The 18,061-nt window shown below is 54.2% G+C and overlaps 3 protein-coding genes across 3 annotated transcripts in view; 1 reads left to right on the top strand and 2 right to left on the bottom strand.

Annotated features, from left to right (window-relative positions):
- Positions 1 to 6,229, top strand: part of DNAJC17 (DnaJ heat shock protein family (Hsp40) member C17) — a 39,293-nt gene extending 33,064 nt beyond the window's left edge. The window contains exons 10-11 of the mRNA XM_008951984.4: positions 131 to 241; positions 6,036 to 6,229. Of these exons, the coding sequence (XP_008950232.1) occupies positions 131 to 241; positions 6,036 to 6,158 (234 nt within the window). The 3' untranslated portion in view covers positions 6,159 to 6,229. The remainder of the gene's footprint in view (positions 1 to 130; positions 242 to 6,035) is intronic.
- On the bottom strand, positions 436 to 5,249 carry C16H15orf62 (chromosome 16 C15orf62 homolog). Its single transcript, XM_008951982.4, has one exon. It carries the CDS (start codon positions 3,528 to 3,530, stop codon positions 3,003 to 3,005), a length of 528 nt encoding a protein of 175 aa, XP_008950230.3. The 5' UTR covers positions 3,531 to 5,249; the 3' UTR covers positions 436 to 3,002.
- A 162-nt stretch (positions 6,230 to 6,391) lies between the features above and the next one.
- GCHFR (GTP cyclohydrolase I feedback regulator) lies at positions 6,392 to 11,148 on the bottom strand. Its single transcript, XM_003826595.6, has 3 exons — positions 9,891 to 11,148; positions 8,182 to 8,276; positions 6,392 to 6,874 (listed from the first exon to the last, which is right to left on the bottom strand). The coding sequence occupies exons 1-3, from the start codon at positions 9,924 to 9,926 to the stop codon at positions 6,751 to 6,753; spliced, it is 255 nt and encodes an 84-aa protein (XP_003826643.1). The 5' UTR covers positions 9,927 to 11,148; the 3' UTR covers positions 6,392 to 6,750.
- Between the last annotated feature and the right edge of the window lie 6,913 nt (positions 11,149 to 18,061).

Here is an 18,061-nt window from a genome sequence, read left to right as displayed (position 1 = left end):
GAAGGCTGCTGAGGTTGGCATCTCTGCTTAGAGGGCTAGAACGCTGGTTCCGTTCTCTCTGTGGGGGTAGAGAGAGCCTCTTTATAGCTGACTCAACGGATGGGACAGGACTAGATGCTGTGTTTGGCAGGAGCTGGCTGTCCAGAATGAAGTTGGCCTGGTGGATAACCCTCTGAAGATTTCCTGGTTGGAGGGACAGCCCCAGGATGCTGTGGGCCGCAGCCACTCAGGAGTGTCAAAGGTGAGGAGTCAGGCCTCGCCCGGCTGGGCGCTCAGGTCTCGGAGCTCTTCCTACCTGGGCTCCTCTCACGCTCTTTCCTTCCAAATTCAGATCTTGGGGCCTAGAGTGAGCTTGGCAGGTCCACCAACCCAGGCAAGAGGGGCTGTGATTTCACGTTGAACCCTTTTCCTCTCTGAGGGCCAGAGAGGCCCCACCCACACTGTATTCTTAGACCTTGCTTTCTCTCCATATCTGGCCTCCTGTTGGGACTCTCCTTCTCACCAAAGGGATCTTCCTGGCCCTCAGGTTGCTTGGTTGTGGTGTGTGAAGCATTTGGAGCTTAGACGACCCAGTGCTGCAGAGAAGGGGCAGGTGACTAGGACAGCCACTTCTTTCCCAGCACTTCAGTTTTCTGGATGTGTCTCTGGCTGCCCCAGAAAGGGACCGACTGTCAAGAGGCAATATCTCCTCTTGAAGTAACCCTGGCAGGCTGGGCGCAGTGGCTCATGCCGTTAATCCCAGCACTTTGGGAGGCCGAGGGGGCCGGATCACCTGAGGTCAGGAGTTCAAGACTAGCCTGACCAACATAGTGAAATCCCGTCTCTACAAAAACACAAAAATCAGCTGGGCATGATGGTGCGCACCTGTAATCCCAGCTACTCAGGAGGCTGAGGCAGGAGAATCGCTTGAACCAGGGAGGCAGAGGTTGCAGTGAGCCGAGATCGTGCCATTGCACTCTAGCCTGGGCAACAGAGCAAGACTTCATCTCAAAAAAAAAAAAAAAGAAGGAACTCTGGCTACCCTGCTGACACGGGGTGGTGCCTGCCCAGAGTCTGGGTGCCCTGCCTGGGTGAAGCGTAGACCTTCCAGCTTGTGTGTAACCCCCAGCCTGCAACCATGGCCCTGGTGTCTTTTGGCCTGGATACAAAGGCTAGGGCTGTGGGGCTCCTGGCCACACCTGTCCCCACCTTGGTGGAACAGATTGCTTTGGGGGCAAGATCTAACAACCTGGTTCTTCCCTTCTCTGCAGTGGCCTAGGGCCTGTCTGGTGTGTCCACAGCCCCTCAGCAGGCTGGCAGGAGGCTGCTCTCATTACTTTACCCACGCCAGCCTGCTCCCTTGCCTGCCCCTCCACTTGACTGGGGTGACTGGAAAGCAGCTTTCTGCAAGTGTGTCCCAGATCCTGGATGGAGGGAAACAAACTGGCCTGGGCCTGACTCAGGGCCCTGCTTTAGAGACCTCATTCCCACCTTCAAGTCCCAGCATTTCTCAGCCCCAGATAACACTCCATAGATTGTGTTAGAATTTTATTCATTCTCTCCTGTATCCACAGCTCGGTACCTATACACAATAGGAGGAAAGAGGGAGGCCACTGATTTAGGTCGTAGAAATGGTGTGTGTCAGAGCTTCCCTCTCCCCTTTGCTACTCTTAGCGAGTCCCGGGGGGCCACCAACACATGGCCCAGCCAGTGCTGCTGGGCTCTGGTTTCTGTGTTCTGGTGAGGCCATGGGGTGGGGCCGTAGCACAGCCTGTGGCTTTGACCCAGTGGGCTTGGCCTGGTTGGCAGGCCCATCGTCGGAGGGTTCAGGCGGCAGAACTGTCTAATCCCGGGAGACGGTTCTGGAAACCAGCTGTGCCGCTTCGCTGTTGAATGCCCATCCCTGGATCCAGTTCTCCTCTCTTCGAGGAAGGAAATCTGCCAGGGCTCCCATCACTAGTAATTCTGGGAATTCCCCAAAGTACCCCTTTGCAAGCCGTGCGCGTGCCTTTGGCTGGCATTCTCTAGAGCTGCCTTCCTTCACCAGGGATTGCTCCAGGTAGCTGTGTTGGCAGACTGAGCCACGTCCTCATTTCTGCTAAGGATTTGCCTGGTCTTTTTCCTGAGTTATACTCTATCTCTACCTATCTCTTCCTATGTGGCCAGCCCCTGTATGCGCCTCCCCTTTGCTGGTGGCTCCAGGCCATGGTCTAGACAGCGCTGTCCATTAGAACTTTGTGCAGCGATGTTTACGTCCATTCTGCACTGACCAGTGTGGCCACCATTAATCATGTGTGGCCACCGGGCATTTGGAATGTGGAACCTGGAATAACGAACGGTGCAGCTGAGGAACTGAATTGTTAATTTTATTTAATTTCAATTCAGTGTCATGCAGTGAGTGGCCACCAGATTAGACAGGGTCAGGCCTTCTCCCCTTTCTTCCTGGGCCTTCCCACTTTCCTCTTCTGCCTGGGTTGGACTGCCTTTACCCAAGCTTGTCCTGTGACCTCTCTCTGTTGACAGTGGCTTCCAAAGAGGCTGGCACAGGGCACTCATCTCTTCTGCCCAGTCTGTGTCCTCCCACTCCCTGATCTGACCCTGTGCCACCTTCTGGCTCTGCCAGCCTCTACCTGGTTCCTGTAGTGCCGCACAGAGCCTCCCTTTCCCGGCACAGCCTCCCTTTCCCAGCACAGCCTCCCTTTCCCGGCACAGCCTCCCTTTCCCAGCATAGCCTCCCTTTCCCGGCATAGCCAGCTTTCTTCAGGGTCCTGCCAGGAAGGGCTGCCCCCCCAACATTTCCAGCTTGCCTCTGTCCCTCCACTCTGGGGTGCCTGGAAGGACTGTCCAGGACCCAGAGAGCAGGCAGAGCCCTGGATTCCTATCCTGGAATCCTCCCCCAGGATGAAGAAGCTCTGCCTGCCTGAACCCTCCAGCGATGGGCCTGGAGTCCTGTCCCTGTCCTTTCCTTAATCCTCAGCCTCTGGATCTTCCAGTCACCCCGGCTTTGCCCACCCTCACCCCATTTAGAAGCTGGGCTCGCTAGGAAACTGCTCCCTTAGCATCTGCAGAACTTCCTCAAGAAGTGAAATCCCCAGGTCCACTTTGAAGGAGAGGAAGGGATCACTGAGGTCTGGGGTAGGTGTCCTCTGGAAGCAGGGAGTGTCCACAAGGCCCTTCTCTGAGTGCTGGTGGAGGGCACTCGACAGAGAGAGCGCCGATGGCAGGGTGGCAGAGTAGGCTGCTGTGTAGGCAGGTGGGGGCTCCAGGATGTTGGGGCAGCTTGAGCTCTCTCGGTAGAGGCGCGGGGGCTTGGGTGGGGCCAGCAGGGTGGCCCGGGGCTGCTCGTCCCCCCACAGTGGCAGGCGCCGGCCATCTGGCCTCCCTTGTAGCTCCCGGATGACTTCTCGGTTGCTGTACTCCTCGTGGTCCCCACCTGCTGTGCTGGCCTGGCTAAGCACACTACTCTGTCGCCGGAGCCGCCGCGGCCGCCCCAGGCTCAGCTGCTTGAAGAAGGAGGCGTTGCGGAAGGAGCCTTTCCGCCAGGTCTCCATGGGGCCCAGGGGAGCCAGCAGACAGGTGTTCAGGAGCAGCCAGGGTGCATGTGGTCCCTGCTGGGGCAGTGAGTGCCAGCAGCTGGGGAGGCTCCCCTAGGAGCAGAGGCCTCAGGGTTTTCACTCAGCACAGACCTTTGACCACATCTTGGATGGTGAGAGGAGGGCTCAGGAAGAAGGAACTTTTTTGCCCAGGAGAGCAGACAGCTGGGAGTTCCTGGCAGCAAGAGTTTCCCACAGGGACAGGAGTGGCCTGGTTACTGAATAGGGTAGTGGAAAAAAACCCAGGAGGAAGAAGCAGCACTTACTGGAGCCAGAATGAGGGCAGCTCCGGCGGAGGCAGAGGTGGACCTTCTCGGGCTGGGTGAGGCTGGCGAGCGCTCCTTCCACAGGCAGGCAGCAGATGGCCCGAGCTCACTCACCCTGGTGTTTGCCTGGCTCCTATGCGTCTCTGGGGCAGTGTGGGGCCGTGCCCTCTCTGCCAGTGGCTCCCGGACTCTGATGAGTGGCCTGGCTGTTTGTGGCGGTGGAGATGTGTTTTTGTTCTCAGCTGACTCAGTCAGGTGGGAAGCCAGGTTTCGTGCTCTTGGGTAATTGTAGCATCCGCGTGCAGGGATGGGGCAGCTGGGACCAACACCCCAGGGCAATGGGGAGCTTAAGATTCCTCTGGGGACTCGTGTGGGGGCAGCCCTGCTTTATGTGTCACCACGCGGCTTCCTTTCTCATCACAGCCCCACCACCCTGGGCCCCCAGCAGGTGCGCCTGGCTCCCTGCCCACAGTGTCTGGGTAGGAGGAGTTTGGGGCGGGTGGGAGTTAATTGAAAGGCAGGCGTGTGGAACGATTGTTGGGGAAGGAAGAGACCTGTAGCTGGTATGGGTGACTCAGCCCCGCTGTCAGGCCCTCACGAGCAGGACCTGCGGGAACAGGAAGCGGGGCAGAGGGTGTGTTAACGGGGAGCAGCGCCATGCCTGTGATGGGCGGGCTCTGCTGCCCAGGGTTGGGCTGGGGGCCCGCCAAGGGTGGCTCCAAGTTTTCTTGGCAGAGCAGCATTAACCTGGGGATGGGAGACGTGGCCTCCTCTTGGCCTGCCATCAGCCTGGCTGCTATTTCCTTGTCCTCCCTTGTTTTACCCTAGAGGGCTCCTGCCAGGAGAGCGGCTGCTGAGGGCCGGGCCGTGTTGCCTCCTACCTGGCTGTGCTCCAGCCCTTCCCCTCTGGCTACCGGGCTTCCTCTGGGGTCCTCCTTCTCTTGCAGGAGGCTGGGCCAGGGAGGCTGCCGTGAATTGTCAGCCGTGCTCTGGGCCAGGCTTAGCAGTCCGGCCTAGCTGGGACTGCTGCAGCCGGGGAGAGGGGAGAGGTGCAGCCATCGGGAGGAACAGGGGAACCCAGGCTGAGTAACACTTCCTGTTTCTCTACACCCCTTACTCCAAACCTGCTGGCCAGGGCCTGGCATCTCAACCCTAGCCGCTCCCTTCCTATTCCCCGGGTCACTGACCACCACATTTTCCTCCTGCCTTGTTCTGTGACAGCGTCCCCATGCGGGGTACCGTGGATCAGGGCCCCACAGCTCTCTGCTACGGGCAGGCCACCGCATCTTGCAATCCCTGGCCTAGCTCACTTCTGTGCCAACTCAGGTGGGCTTCACACTTCTCTGAGAAGCTGTTGGGACCACATGATCATCACACAGCCTAAGCGGCACCGAGGGAGGAAAAGGTTTAATTCCCACCGCAGACCTTATCAGGGCGTGGGTTGGCAGCTTAGGCCCCGCTGTAGAGCTGCTTCTCCACCCTACAGCCTTGGCCCATTCAGATGGTTGTTTATTATTCTTTTGATTATTTAAATACAGCATTCCTTAATCTCCCGCACTGTGCTGGCAAGTTCATAAAAGCTTTGAGCCATGGGCCCTGCCCTCCAGGAGCCCTGGTGTGTAGTTTTAGAGGCACGCTGGCCTCATGCTTGCCTTTTTGCCCTTCGAGGGTGGGGCATTCCGGGCTGCCTCGGGTAGGGCTCCCTTCTGCGTCCTCAGCAGGAGCCAGACCACAGGGCACCGGGCATAGACAGCGCCAGGGTCAGTGCTCAGCAGAGCCAAGTGCATTCCTGCTCCTCAGACAACTTCCCTTCCTTGGGAACCTAAGAGGCAGAAGCCACGGGGTAGAGGGAAAGGGGTGAAGGGTAAAGGGCCCAGAGGAAATGAAGGCAGACGAGGGCCTGGCTTAGAGGGCCCGCAGGTGATTCCTGAGAAACAGATGGACCGGAGCTGACGCGGCCTGGGGAAAGGGAGGGGGAGCTGGCTGGGTAGAAGCCGGCCTGGAGGCCAAAGGTGGAGTGTTCTGGGGGACACAGGCGAGCCAGGATTCGAAAAGGATGCTCCGGGTTCCTTCCTTTCCTCTGCCGTCCTCCCTCCGAGACTCTTAGAACGCAGCACTGCCTCGGCACCGTACTCGGAGTCTGTGAGGCTGTGCCCTGCTGTCCCTGACCCCTCCCTGTCCCTGCTCTGTCCGACAGGGCTCAGTGCTGTCAGAGAGGGACTACGAGAGCCTCGTCATGATGCGCATGCGCCAGGCGGCCGAGCGGCAACAGCTGATCGCACGGATGCAGCAGGAAGACCAGGAGGGGCCGCCTACGTAGCCCCAGCTCCAGCCATCCACCCCTCAGCCCTTTTCTTCAACGTCACCAATAAAATTTTTTTTTTTTTTTAAGATTTTACCTCTATCCCATACATAGGTATAAGGTGCTGGGCTCTGCCGCAGAGCGCTCCACCCAGGCCTGGCGCCCCTCCCAGGAAGTGGGCAGACCCCCAGGGAAACGCTCCGCAGGGTGAGAGTCCCAGAGTCCGTGCGCAAGCAGAGCACAGGCGCAGCCACTCATCACAGCCCTTTATTGGCTTGGGCTAGCTATGCAGGAGCCACGCGCCAGGGCCGCTGGAGTGCCCAGCCCCGGCCCGGGGCAGCTGCCCGAGGAACATGGCCTACACAAGGCCCTCGGCCCAGGCCCGAAGCAGGAGGGCAGCTGGGGGCACCAGGGCACCGGGCACTGCCCTCTCCCACTGCTTGACGCAGGGTTTCAGAGAAGGCCATTCACTGCCCGTTGGGGCTGGGCCCATGGCGGTGATGATTTGGGAAGAGCGGAGCAAGGCAGATGGTGAGGCAGGAGCTTGGAGGTCAGGGCCCACAGCAGCCCCTCCATAGGGGCGCCCCGTCTGCAAATCAGCGTGAGAAGGTCACTCCTTGTGCAGACACCACACCAGCGTCTGGCCCACCCCCGTCATGCTCAGCACACGGAAGCCCCTGCGTTCCAGCTTGTCCAGGACTATGCGGGGAGGGTCATCGACGTAGTATTCATAACTGCAAAGAGACAGGATGGGTGGGGTGAGGAGGGGCACACAGCAAGCTCCTGGTACAAAGCTAGTGTCTGCGGCAGGCAGCCTGGCCACTCTTGTAGTGACTCACACTTGCTGGCTGCTTGCTGGGCGCTGGGGTAAGTGCACGCCCCCTGCCTCCTCCCCTTCTAGGTACTTCACGAGCTATCTCATTTATTCTTCCCAACAAGCTAGTGAAGGTGCCACTGTTGTGGCCATTGATAGATGAGAAAACGGAGGGGTTAAGCAGGTTCCCCAGCGTCCCAGATGATAGCCACGTTAGTCTGACCACAGCCCTGCTGCCGCCCTCCCTGGGCTTGCTCCCCACCCAGGCTTCCAGGTGGGAGGAGGTTGAGGCTGCAGTGAACCATGATTGCACCACTGCACTCCAGCCTGGGCGACAGAGTGAGACTCCATTTCAAAAAAAAATAAGCCTCCAGGCCCCTCACTGCCCTGGCTGTCCTGCAGTTCTGAAGCAACAAGGCTGAGCCCCAGTAGCTCCTGGCTCTGTGCACCACTCCCTAGCATGGAGAATGCTGGTGGTCCTTCTGTCAGGTTTAATTGATGCTGAAAGACCATGAAGCAGACAAAGAGCTCAAGCCCCAAGCTGGTCATGGAGAGGCAAGTGCCTCATGGCAAAGGGAGGGGGCTGGCTTCTGTCCCCGAGCCTTGACCCAGGGGCTGGGATCAGCCCTCCTCTTTCCCCGATTTGAACTGGCACTCACTCTGACAACTCTTTTCAGAGAGCCTGTGTAGCTTGGGTTCTCCCTGCCTCCAGGGGTGAGAGGAGGAATGGAAGCAGTAGTCACAGTTTAGACATGGAGGCATTAGGAAGGATGCCAAGGGAAATGGCTAGGTCCCCAGGCAGCAGCCACCCTGGAGGTAGGACGCAGGCTCCCTGCTCCCTGCTTCTAGGGCTTAGCTTTGCTACTCAGCCAGATCCTCACGACAAAAACCTTTCTTTCTGTGCCTGTCTGTGCTTGATGGGGTCCAGCTTAGGAGAGGGCAGGGCAAGGAACAGTCCGCTAGTGGAGTCCTAGACCCAGGGAACGGACTCTGTTTCTGCGGTTCCAGTAAGGATGTGGAAAGCTTTCAGAGCAAGCCTCGTTGGGGAGAGGGGGGATGTTGGAGAGGCTACAGATGGGACCAACTCCTCCGGAGAACAGAGCCCCAGGATGCAGGCAGGGGGCTCTGATGCTGGGCCCTGTCCCTGGGCTTGGAGGTTGTATAAAGGGAGCAGAGGCAGGTCTAGGGGCTGGCAGGGAGAGGATACTGAGGGAGGCTGCTACTTACAAGTTGTTTCCCAAGGCTCTTCTCTTTGAAGCCCCCAGATGCTGCATCAGCTCTGGATCCGACTGTTCATCACCCACCATAGTGGGGCCCACCTCCTGCAAGGTAAGCCACAGTGGCTGCTTGGGTGGCTGCCAGGAGGAGGTGGAAGGTCTTGCCTGTCCTTCCTCCCCTGCCTGCTAGCCCTGAGTAAGCTTCAGGTAAAGGCTACAGAGAGTAGCCAGGATTCTTAGGGGCTGAGCACAAGCTGTGAAGGGGTGGAGCCCATCAATGATCAGGAGGAGCAATGTAGGGGCCCTCCCTAGTGCCTTAAAGCTCAGCTTTAGCCAGGCAAAGTATCACGAGCCTATAGTCCCAGCTACTGAGGCTGAAGTGGGAGGATCGCTTGAGGTGGGAGGAGTTTGAGGCTGCAGTGAGCCATGATTGCACCACTGCACTCCAGCCTGGGCGACAGAGTGAGACTCCATTTCAAAAAAGCAAAACAAAATAAACATTATGTAAATGAAAGAAGCCAGACTCAGATCACATTACCACAGAAAGGTAATTAGTGGTTATCTAGGGCTGAGGGACTTGGGGGAAATCAAGAGTGTCTGCCAGTGGGTACAGGGTTTCCTTTTGGGGTATTAGAAATGTTCTAAAACTGATTATGGTGATGGTTGCACAACTCTGAGTACACTAAAGAAACAACAACACTGAATTGTACACTTTAAATCAAAGAATTTATGGTATGCACATTACATATCAATAAAGCCATAACTTTTAAGAAGTAAGAATCACTTCGGGGGGCCATTTCCAAGTATGGGTTCCCAAGCCCCAGACAGAGTTTTAGGAGGTCTGGGAAGGGACCCAGGAATCCACATTTTGGCAGCTGAGCAGATGGCTGCTTCACAAACCGCTGCCCAGGGCTCTGCAAGAGCTCTCTGTTGCGTGGTGAACCCACCAAGGGGGTTGTGTACCCTTTGCTGGTTCACCCCAGCACTGGGCAGTGAGCAAGGGCAGAGAGCACCTTGCTGCCCGTCATGTCTTTCTGAAGCTAAAAGGGGACTCCTGAGGGGCAATCAGAACCTTTTTACAGATAAGGAAACTGCGCCCAGAGAAAGGAACGTGACTTCTAACTCATGGTGTTCCCACCTCTAACTGCACAGCCCCTTCTCGCCTTCCTTTTTTCCCAAGCAGGGGGTTCTTTCTTTTCTTCCTTCCCTAAAGCTTCAGGGATAGCCCTTCCTGGAAGTGCCTAAGGGTGCAGCTAGTTGCTGTTTATGGGTCAAGGACTTGGCACCGGGGTTTTAGCGCCTTGGCAGGTCCTTATCTTTTCCAAACCTCTTTCCCTCAGGTTATTCCCCCTTTTTTCCCCTGCGGAGCGGCTCTGTGCAGGGCACTAGGTGCTGCGCGTGAGGCCAGGGCTCCCTGGGTCTCTCCCACCGACAGGTAGGACAGTAGCCGGAAGCGCCCGGAGGTCGCCCTGTTGCCGGGACGCACGTACCCGGGCCCCTTCGCGGCAATAAAGGCTCCGGGCCGGCCAGAGCTCGCTAAGTCCCGGAAGCCGAGCTGAGGCCGCTTCTCCACTCCCTCTCCCCGGCCAAGGGGGCGTGTCTGGGCGGGTTCCCGGTCCAGTCCCCGGTGGGTGCAGCCCAGGAGGGAGGCATGAAGGTGCAGTCGCAGCCCCCTAGGGCCTGGTCCCGGCTGCAAGTCGCAAGGCGGCCGGTACTCACCATGCGGATCTGGGTGCTGATGAGCAGGTAGGGCATGGTGCACGCGTCCCGGCCTGGCTCCCACCGGGGGCTGTAGGCTGGACGCCGACTCCAGCCCTTCTCGCGTCGGGACTGCGACGCGCAGCTGGGAGTCCCGTTACTCCGGCTCTGGCCACAGGCGGCGTCAATCCCGGGGCACCTCGCCCGTGACCGCCGTGGCCGCCAATCAGGAGCGGCTGCCGTGACGCGCCCTGCAGTCGGCGGTTCGGGACCCGCCCCCGCCCTACCGGCGGCGGACTTGGACCCCGGGGCCCACCTGAGGCTTCCGCCGAGTGATCCAGTTGCGGGAAGGTGGAGTGCGGGGAGGAGGGGGCGGTCCCACGACCTGGAAGGACACTATCCTGAAGCTCCAGCGTCCTCCAGGACGCTTAGTGCTGTTTTCTTTGCAGCCTGTGATCTTACTGCGTCCCCGCGCGCGTGTTGCCCCCGCGCCCGCTTCTTGAACACTTCAGGCCAGGTTCCAAAGTCCCTGCCAGGCAGAGCCCAGAGCAAACGGCGTCCTCACGGAGGCCTCTCCAGGTCCCAGCCCACCCCTCTCAGAGACGCCTCGACAGCTTCAACGGGGCCCCACTTCCCCTCGCCAAGACATGCACTCCAGAGATTCCTTAAGCGCTGAGGAGGCCGGGGCACGAGGCTCGGAGCTAGCCCTGAAGGCGACAACTAAAATACCACCCAGGGCGCACTGCTCATTCCCCCTCCCAGACTCTAATTCCAGCACAAAGGCGGATCCTTGCATTTCTGTGGACCCGCAGGAAAGTCTGTAAAGGAACCGCGCGCTTGGCTGGGTGCCAGGTCTGGAGTGACTGAATGGATGGAACCTGGCCTTCCCTCCCCTGAGCTTCCCGCGCAGCTGGACAGACGCGACGCACGCGCAGGAGGTCACTGCGCAACACCTGGGGCAAATGAAACAACTTCCCCCGCACCAGCCACCAATGAGCGGCTGCGAGTTCCCAACCGTGCGTCCACGCCCCTCATCCGCAGTTATCAAAATCTGACAACTCATCCTTCTTTATCTGCCTTGTTGTGATTGGTTTTCTTTTTTCTTTTCTTTCTTTTTTTTTTTTTTTTGGACATGGAGTTTCGCTCTTATTGTCCAGGCTGGAGCGCAATGGCGCGATTTCCGCTCACCGCAACCTCCGCCTCCCAGGTTCAAGCGATTATTCTGCCTCAGCCTCCTGAGTAGCTGGGATTACAGGCCTGCGCCACGACGCCCGGCTAATTTTGTATTTTTAGTAGAGACGGCGTTTCTCCATTTTGGTCAGGCTGGTGGGGAACTCCCGACCCTCAGGTGATCCACCCGCCTTGGCCTCCCAAAGAGCTGGGATCACAGGCGTGAGCCACCGCAACCGGCCTGTGATTGGTTTTCTAGAAAATAAAGCAAAACAAAAACAGCCTGTAGGTAGCCTTCCCTCCCATGGGAGGGTAAAAATCTTCACTTTTTAAGAGGGGCCTTTATAGGGGATGCTGCCGTTCCAACACTTTGACGTGGAGAGAGCTATAAGGGAAGCAGGAAGTTGTAATCCTAAACGTTCCTTAACTGGTCTAATTTATTATTCTGTAGTTCCTACCCCTGCCCTCTTACCCACTGACCTAACAAATTAGCCAGAGAGATAAAACACATTCATGCTTAACAAAGGATGTGTTAAAACTGACAAAAGGGCCGGGCGCGGTGGCTCACGCTGCTAATCCCAGAACTTTGGGAGGCCGAGGCCGGCGGATCACGAGGTCAGGAAATCGAGACCATCCTGGCTTAACACAGTGAAACCCCGTCTCTACTAAAAGTACAAAAAATTAGCCGGGCGTGGTGGGGGGCGCCTGTAGTCCCAGCTACTCGGGAGGCTGAGGCAGGAGAATGGCGTGAACCTGGGAGGCGGAGCTTGCAGTAAGCCGAGATTGGTTGGGCCACTGCACTCCAGCCTGGGGCAGAGCAATACTCCGTCTCAAAAAAAAAAAAAAAAAACAAAAACTAACAAAAGATTGATGCCCAGGAGCTCCTACAACTCAGTGAGAAAAAGATGAACAATGGAAAAAACAGGGGTAACTGACTTGAATAGGCCCTTCACAAAAGAGGAAATAGAAATGACCAATAAACATATAACATGATGCCCAGTATATCATTAGAAATCCAGGAAATACAAATTAAAGTCAATTTTACTTTTTTTCATTTTAACCAAATTTATTTAAACCCCAAGACTTTGTAGACACAGTGGCTCACGCCTGTAATCTCAGCACTTTGGGAGGCCAAGGTGGGAGGATCGCTTGAGCCCAGAAGGTTGAGGCTGCAGTGAGCCATGATTTGGTTTATTTTTAAGTAATTTATCCCTACTTAAAGACAGATTACCCTACATGTGAAAGCTATGTACAAAAATCATCCACTGATTAGAAGGATTTTTTTAAGTTATACAATTGTCCTTGGTTTTTACAATGATAAATGAAAAACATTAAAATTCTTCAGCTGAATAAAGGATGGAAGGATTTTTATGTTGTCATTTTTTAGTTAAAACAGAGCAAAATATAACTCACTGGAATATAGAGACAAGAGCTGAGCCAGGCACGGTGGCTCATGCCTGTAATCCCAGCACTTTGGGAGGCCGAGGTGGGTGGATCACTTGAGTTCAGGAGTTCGAGACCAGCTTGGCTAACATGGTGAAACCCCATCTCTACTAAAAATACGAAAATTAGCTGGGCGTGGTGGCACACACCTGTAGTCCCAGCTACTCGGGAGGCTGAGGCAGGAGAATCGCTTGAACCAAGGAGGCAGAGGTTGCAGTGAGCTGAGATCATGCCACTGCACTTCAGCCTAGGTGACTGAGACTCTGTCTTAAAAAAAAAAAAAGCCAGATGTGGTAGCACATGCCTGTAGTCCCGCTTGAACCTGGCAGGCGGAGGCTGCAGTGGGCCAAGATTACACCACTGCACTCCAGCCTGGGCAACAGAGCAAGACTTCATCTAAAATAAATATATGAAAAAAAGATAAGAGCTGAATGAGCATGCCACGAATGGAGAAAGGGGGTATTTTCACAGAACCAGTATTTTTCCCAGTCCCATCTCCACCTGATGTCAATCAGAACACACCATTGGCCATTTTACAAAAAACAAACAAAAACACAAATGCAATATGCTGGTGCACACATACCCATTACTGTATGTACAGCAAAGGAAAGGGGAAGGTGAAAATGAAATAAAACTATACTATATTGGTCGGGATGTAGTGGAACCAAATTGCAGTTTTCTAATTGAGGATGTAATCTTGGTCTGTAAGAACAGAGGTTTGGAGTAAAGTAGTAGGTTCCTTTTTTAGTAGACACCTGTCTCCTGCAGGAAAACGTCAATTGTGTATTCATCCTCCATTACCAACTGTGCAGGTATGTCTGTTTCATTGATTGACTGCCCATCAAATCCGAATCTGATCTGCCTCATTGACAAATCCTGTTATTCACAATAGGCTCTCATCAGTTTACTAGGTGGTGTATGCCTCTTAAACTGCGCCACAGAACTATCCTGCCACACCACCTTCAAACAAATATGATCGTTGTTCTCAGTCTTAACTTCTTCCTTTAGCTTCCATGGCCACGGCAAGCACCAGAATCTCTGCAGCTGCTGCTTCACAAAGCAGGTACTGTTACCGCCATCAAGGGAGGGTCGCTTGACCCGTCCAGTGCAGTTCTCACCAATAAAATGAAACCAGGTTCAGTAAAGCAGAGCAGAAACGTTCATTGGTCAAGAATGGAAAAGGGGAGCTTCTGCTCAAAGCACCTGCTCCCTGGACATTGGGTAAAGGGGGATCTTAAGGGTTTTTTGGGCAGATAGGTGAAGACTGGGGTAGGGATTCCTGGATGGGTTCTTCCAGGAGCAGCTGGAGTGTGTAGATTCTTTTTGCACCTGGCACTGTTTGTGCTTAGCAAGGTACATTTCTCCGCACTGAGTGGAGATTTTAGTATAGCAGTGAAGCAGTAACTCAGGTCAAGGCAGCACTGCTGAGTTCAATTCATCTTGTGGCTGGTTCCTGGTTATTGGCACCTGGCCTTTGTTTCTGTAAGCAAGCACAGCTGGGAGGATGGTTAATTTCACAGGTTTTGGGACTTCCTGAAAGAACTGAGGGCCAGCGCAGTGGCCCCCGCCTGTAGTCCCAGCACTTTGGGAGTCCAAGACATGCAGATCACCTGAGGCTGGGAGTTACAGACCACCCTGGCAAACATGAAGACCTATCTCTACTAAAAATACAAAAATTTGGCTGTGCACAGTGACGCATGCCTGTAATCCCAGCACTTTGGGAGGCCAAAGCGGGTGGATCACTTGAGGTCAGGCGTTCAGACCAGCCTGGGCAGATGCTCTCTGCCCAGCGAAACCCTGCCTCTATTAAAAAATACAAAAAATTAGTTGGGCATGGTGGCGGGTGCCTGTAGTCCCAGCTACTCGGGAGGCTGAGGCAGGAGAATCGCTTGAACCTGGGAGGTGGAGATTTCAGTGAGCCAAGATCAAGCCACTACACTCCAGCCTGGGTGACAGAGCAAGACTCCGTCTGAAAAAAAATAAAATAAAAATAGAAAAATTAGCCGGGCATGGTGGCGTGTGCCTGTAGTGCCAACTGTTTGGGAGGCTAAGGCACAAGAATCACTTGAACCCTGGAGGTGGAGGTTGCAGTGAGCCCAGATCACACTGGGCAACAAAGCAAGATTCCATTTCAAAAAAAAAAAAAAAAGAATTGAGGTCATGTTGCGGTAACAGTACCAGATCCAACCAAACAAGCACATAAGCAACACCAGGAGTACAGAAGACTAAATTACTTTTTTTCTTTTTTTTAAGAGACAGGGTCTTGCTCTGTCACCCAGGCTGGAGTGCAGTGGTGTGATCAAAGCTCACTGTAACCTTGAGCTCCTGGACTTGAGGCATCCTCCCACCTCACCTCCCACATGCCACCATCCCCAGTTAATTTTTTTTTTTAATTTTTTGTAGAGACAGTCTCACTGTGTTGCCCAGGCTGGTGTCCAACTCTTGGCCTCAAACAATCCTCCTGCCTCTGCCTCCCAAAGTACTGGGATTACAGGCATAAGCCACTGTGCCCAGCCTAAGCTACATTTTTTTTTTTTAAATTGAGACGGAGTCTCGCTCTGTTGCCCAGGCTGGAGTGCAGTGGCGCGATCTCGGCTCACTGCAAGCTCTGCCTCCTGGGTTCACACCATTCTCCTGCCTCAGCCTTCCGAGTAGCTAGGACTACAGGTGCCCGCCACCATGCCCGGCTAATTGTTTTGTATTTGTAGTAGACATGGGGTTTCACTATGTTAGCCAGGATGGTCTCGATCTCCTGACCTCGTGATCCATCTGCCTCGGCCTCCCAAAGTGCTGGGATTACAGGCATGAGCCACCGCACCCGGCCACAAGCTACATTTTAAATCTGCAGTGAGATAGTGCTTTACAGGTTAGCAAAAAATAAAATAAATAAATAAATTTAAAATGTTAAAATCTGTAAATATCAAGTGTTGGTGAAGATGTCAACAATCCCACTACTGTTGGGCTTGCAAGTTGGTGTGAATGATACCCTGTGACGCAGCCAAACCTCTCCTAAATAAACCTCAGGAAAACTCACAGCCATCAGGATACATGTACAAGAATGTTCACAGCAGCACTGTAACCAGTAAAAAACTGGAAACAGCCCTTATATCTATCAAAATTAGACTAAAAGTTTTTGAGCTAGGTTGGGTGGTTCACACCTGTAAGTCCCAACACTCGGGGAGGCCAAGGCAGGAGGACTGCTTGAGCCCAGGATTTTGAGACCAGTCTGCGGAACACAGTGAGACTCCCATTTCTACAAAAAAGAAAGTTTCTGGCTGGGCATGGTGGCTCATGCCCGTGATCCCAGTGCTTTGGAACGCCAAGGCAGAAGGATCGCCTGAGCTCAGGAGTTTGAGACCAGTTTGGACAACATAGTGAGATTCTGTCTTTACTGAAAAATTAGCCATGCATGGCAGCATACACCAGCAGTCTCAGCTCCTCGGGTGGCTGAGGTAGGATAGCTTGAGCCCAGGAGTTCAAAGCTACAGTGAGTGGTGATTGTGCCACTGCACTCCAGCCTGAATGGCAGAACAAGACCCTGTCTCAAAAAAAAAAAATTATATATATATATTTCTAAAAGGGCTGGGCATGGTGGCTCATGCCTGTAATCCCAGCATTTTAGGAGGCCGAGGCAGGAGGATTGTCCGAGCCCAGGAGTTTAAGACCAGCCTGGGGAATACAGGGAGACCCTGTCTCCACAAAAAAAGTAAAAAATTAGCTGGGCATGGCGGCATGTGCCTGTAGTTCCACCCCCGGCTGAGGTGGGAGGATATTTTGAGCCTGGAAGGCAGAGGTTGCAGTGAGCTGAGATCATGGCACGCCTGGCTAATTTTTTTTGTATTTTTAGAAGAGATGGGGTTTCCCCATGTTGGCCAGGCTGGTCTCGAACTCCTGACCTCATGATCCACCCACCTCGGCCTCCCAAAGTGCTGGGACTGCAGGCATGAGCCACCGTACCCAGCCAATTTTTGTATTTTTTAGTAGAGATGGGGTTTCACCATATTGGCCAGGCTGGTCTTGAACTCCTGACCTCGTGATCCACCTAACTAGGCCTCCTAAAGTGCTGGGATTACAGGCGGGAGCCACCGTGCCTGGCCTAGAGAAAGAATTATTTTTTAAGGCATCAAGAACCTTAAACGTTATACACAAGGGTAAGGCCACCATCCCAAGGCATTTGACTTGTCACCTCTCTTGGAAGAGCCGGGGTAGATGAGGCAGATGTTCTGGGCAGAGGGCAGGACAACAGTTTGGGGTCTGGTCTGCTCTCTTCTCAGGCTGGGCTGTGGAGGGGGTGGGAAGGTGGGCAGTGCATATCTCAGGCAGCCAGGCCTTTATTACATTTGCAAAGCTAGTCTGCAGATGCAGCACAAGATAAAGAGCTCTGTCCAGAACCACCCACCACACTGCTGATTGCCCTGGCAGACACGTGCCTGCCAGATAACATCTTTAATATCCAGGGGGAAATGAATTCCCCTGCTTGGTCTGCCCATTTGGCCTAGCCTCTCATCACAATCCGTTTATCTCACAGAGCTGCCTCCCCCCCGTAGAGAGGAGAAATTATTGTTCTGCCACTGAGTTTTCTGCCACAGCTGAGAACACACTGTCAAAGTGGCAGGGCGTGCTGTCGGTCACGCCTTCTTTTCTTCTTCCTCCATTCAGCTTTTATGGATGCTTTTGCATTAGAGCTGTGCCAGGCACAGGGGACCTGGGATGAATCAGGAGTGAACCCCATCCTGGAAGAGTGGGCAGTCCAGTGGTGTAGACAGAGTAGAAAGCAAATAATCACAGAACAGAGTGTAATGGGTCTGGTGCGCTGGCTCACGCCTGTAATCCCAGCACTTTGGGAGACTGAGGCGAGCAGATTACTTGAGGTCAGGAGTTCGAGACCAGCCTGACCAACATGTAGAAATCCGGTATCTACTGAAAATACAAAAAGTAGCCAGGCGTGGGGGTGCAAGCCTGTAATTCCAGCTACTCAGGAGGCTGAGGCAGGAGAATTGCTTGAACCCGGGGCAGGGGAGGAGGTTGCAGTGAGCCGAGATCGCACCACTGCATTCCAGCATGGGCGAAAAGAGCGAAACTCCGTCTAAAAAAAAAAAAAAAAAAGTATAATGGAGGCAATAGAGCCACAGGAGCAAAGCAGGGTGAAAAGCTTAATTTCACCAAGGTGGTGATCTGGGAAGGTTTCCAGAGGAAATTTTTATTTCCTCCAAAATAAAGTGTATATATATATATGTATATATACTTTATATATATATAAATATATATTTTGTTGTTGTTGTTTTTGTTTATTTGTTTTGAGAGGAGGCCTCACTCTGTTGCCCAAGCTGGAGTACAGTGGCAAGATCTCGGCTCACTGCAACCTCTGCCTCCCGGGTTCAAGCGATTCTCCTGCCTCAGCCTCCCGAGTAGCTGGGATTACAGGCGTGCACCACCATGCCCAGCTAATTTTTGTACTTTTAGTAGAGACGGAGTTTCGCCAGGTTGGCCTGGGTGGCCTCGATATCCTGACTTCTGTTGCCCAGAGTGATCATGGCTCACTGCAGCCTCGACGACCTGGGCTCAAGTGATCCTCCCAT

This window comes from Pan paniscus, chromosome 16, assembly GCF_029289425.2.
Source record: "Pan paniscus chromosome 16, NHGRI_mPanPan1-v2.0_pri, whole genome shotgun sequence".
NCBI lineage: Eukaryota > Metazoa > Chordata > Mammalia > Primates > Hominidae > Pan > Pan paniscus.
The sequence above is the reverse complement of the archived record's forward strand: the minus strand, read 5'-3'. Positions and strand labels throughout refer to the sequence as shown.

Excerpts from the sequence above, each read along its gene's own strand:
- C16H15orf62 (XM_008951982.4), bottom strand. The coding sequence starts at position 3,530 with ATGGAGACCTGGCGGAAAGGCTCCTTCCGCAACGCCTCCTTCTTCAAG.
- GCHFR (XM_003826595.6), bottom strand. The coding sequence starts at position 9,926 with ATGCCCTACCTGCTCATCAGCACCCAGATCCGCATG. Across the intron at positions 8,277-9,890 it reads TCAGCACCCAGATCCGCATG|GAGGTGGGCCCCACTATGGT; the intron begins GTGAGTACCGGC and ends CTTACCTTGCAG. Across the intron at positions 6,875-8,181 it reads AGAGCCTTGGGAAACAACTT|TTATGAATACTACGTCGATG; the intron begins GTAAGTAGCAGC and ends GTCTCTTTGCAG.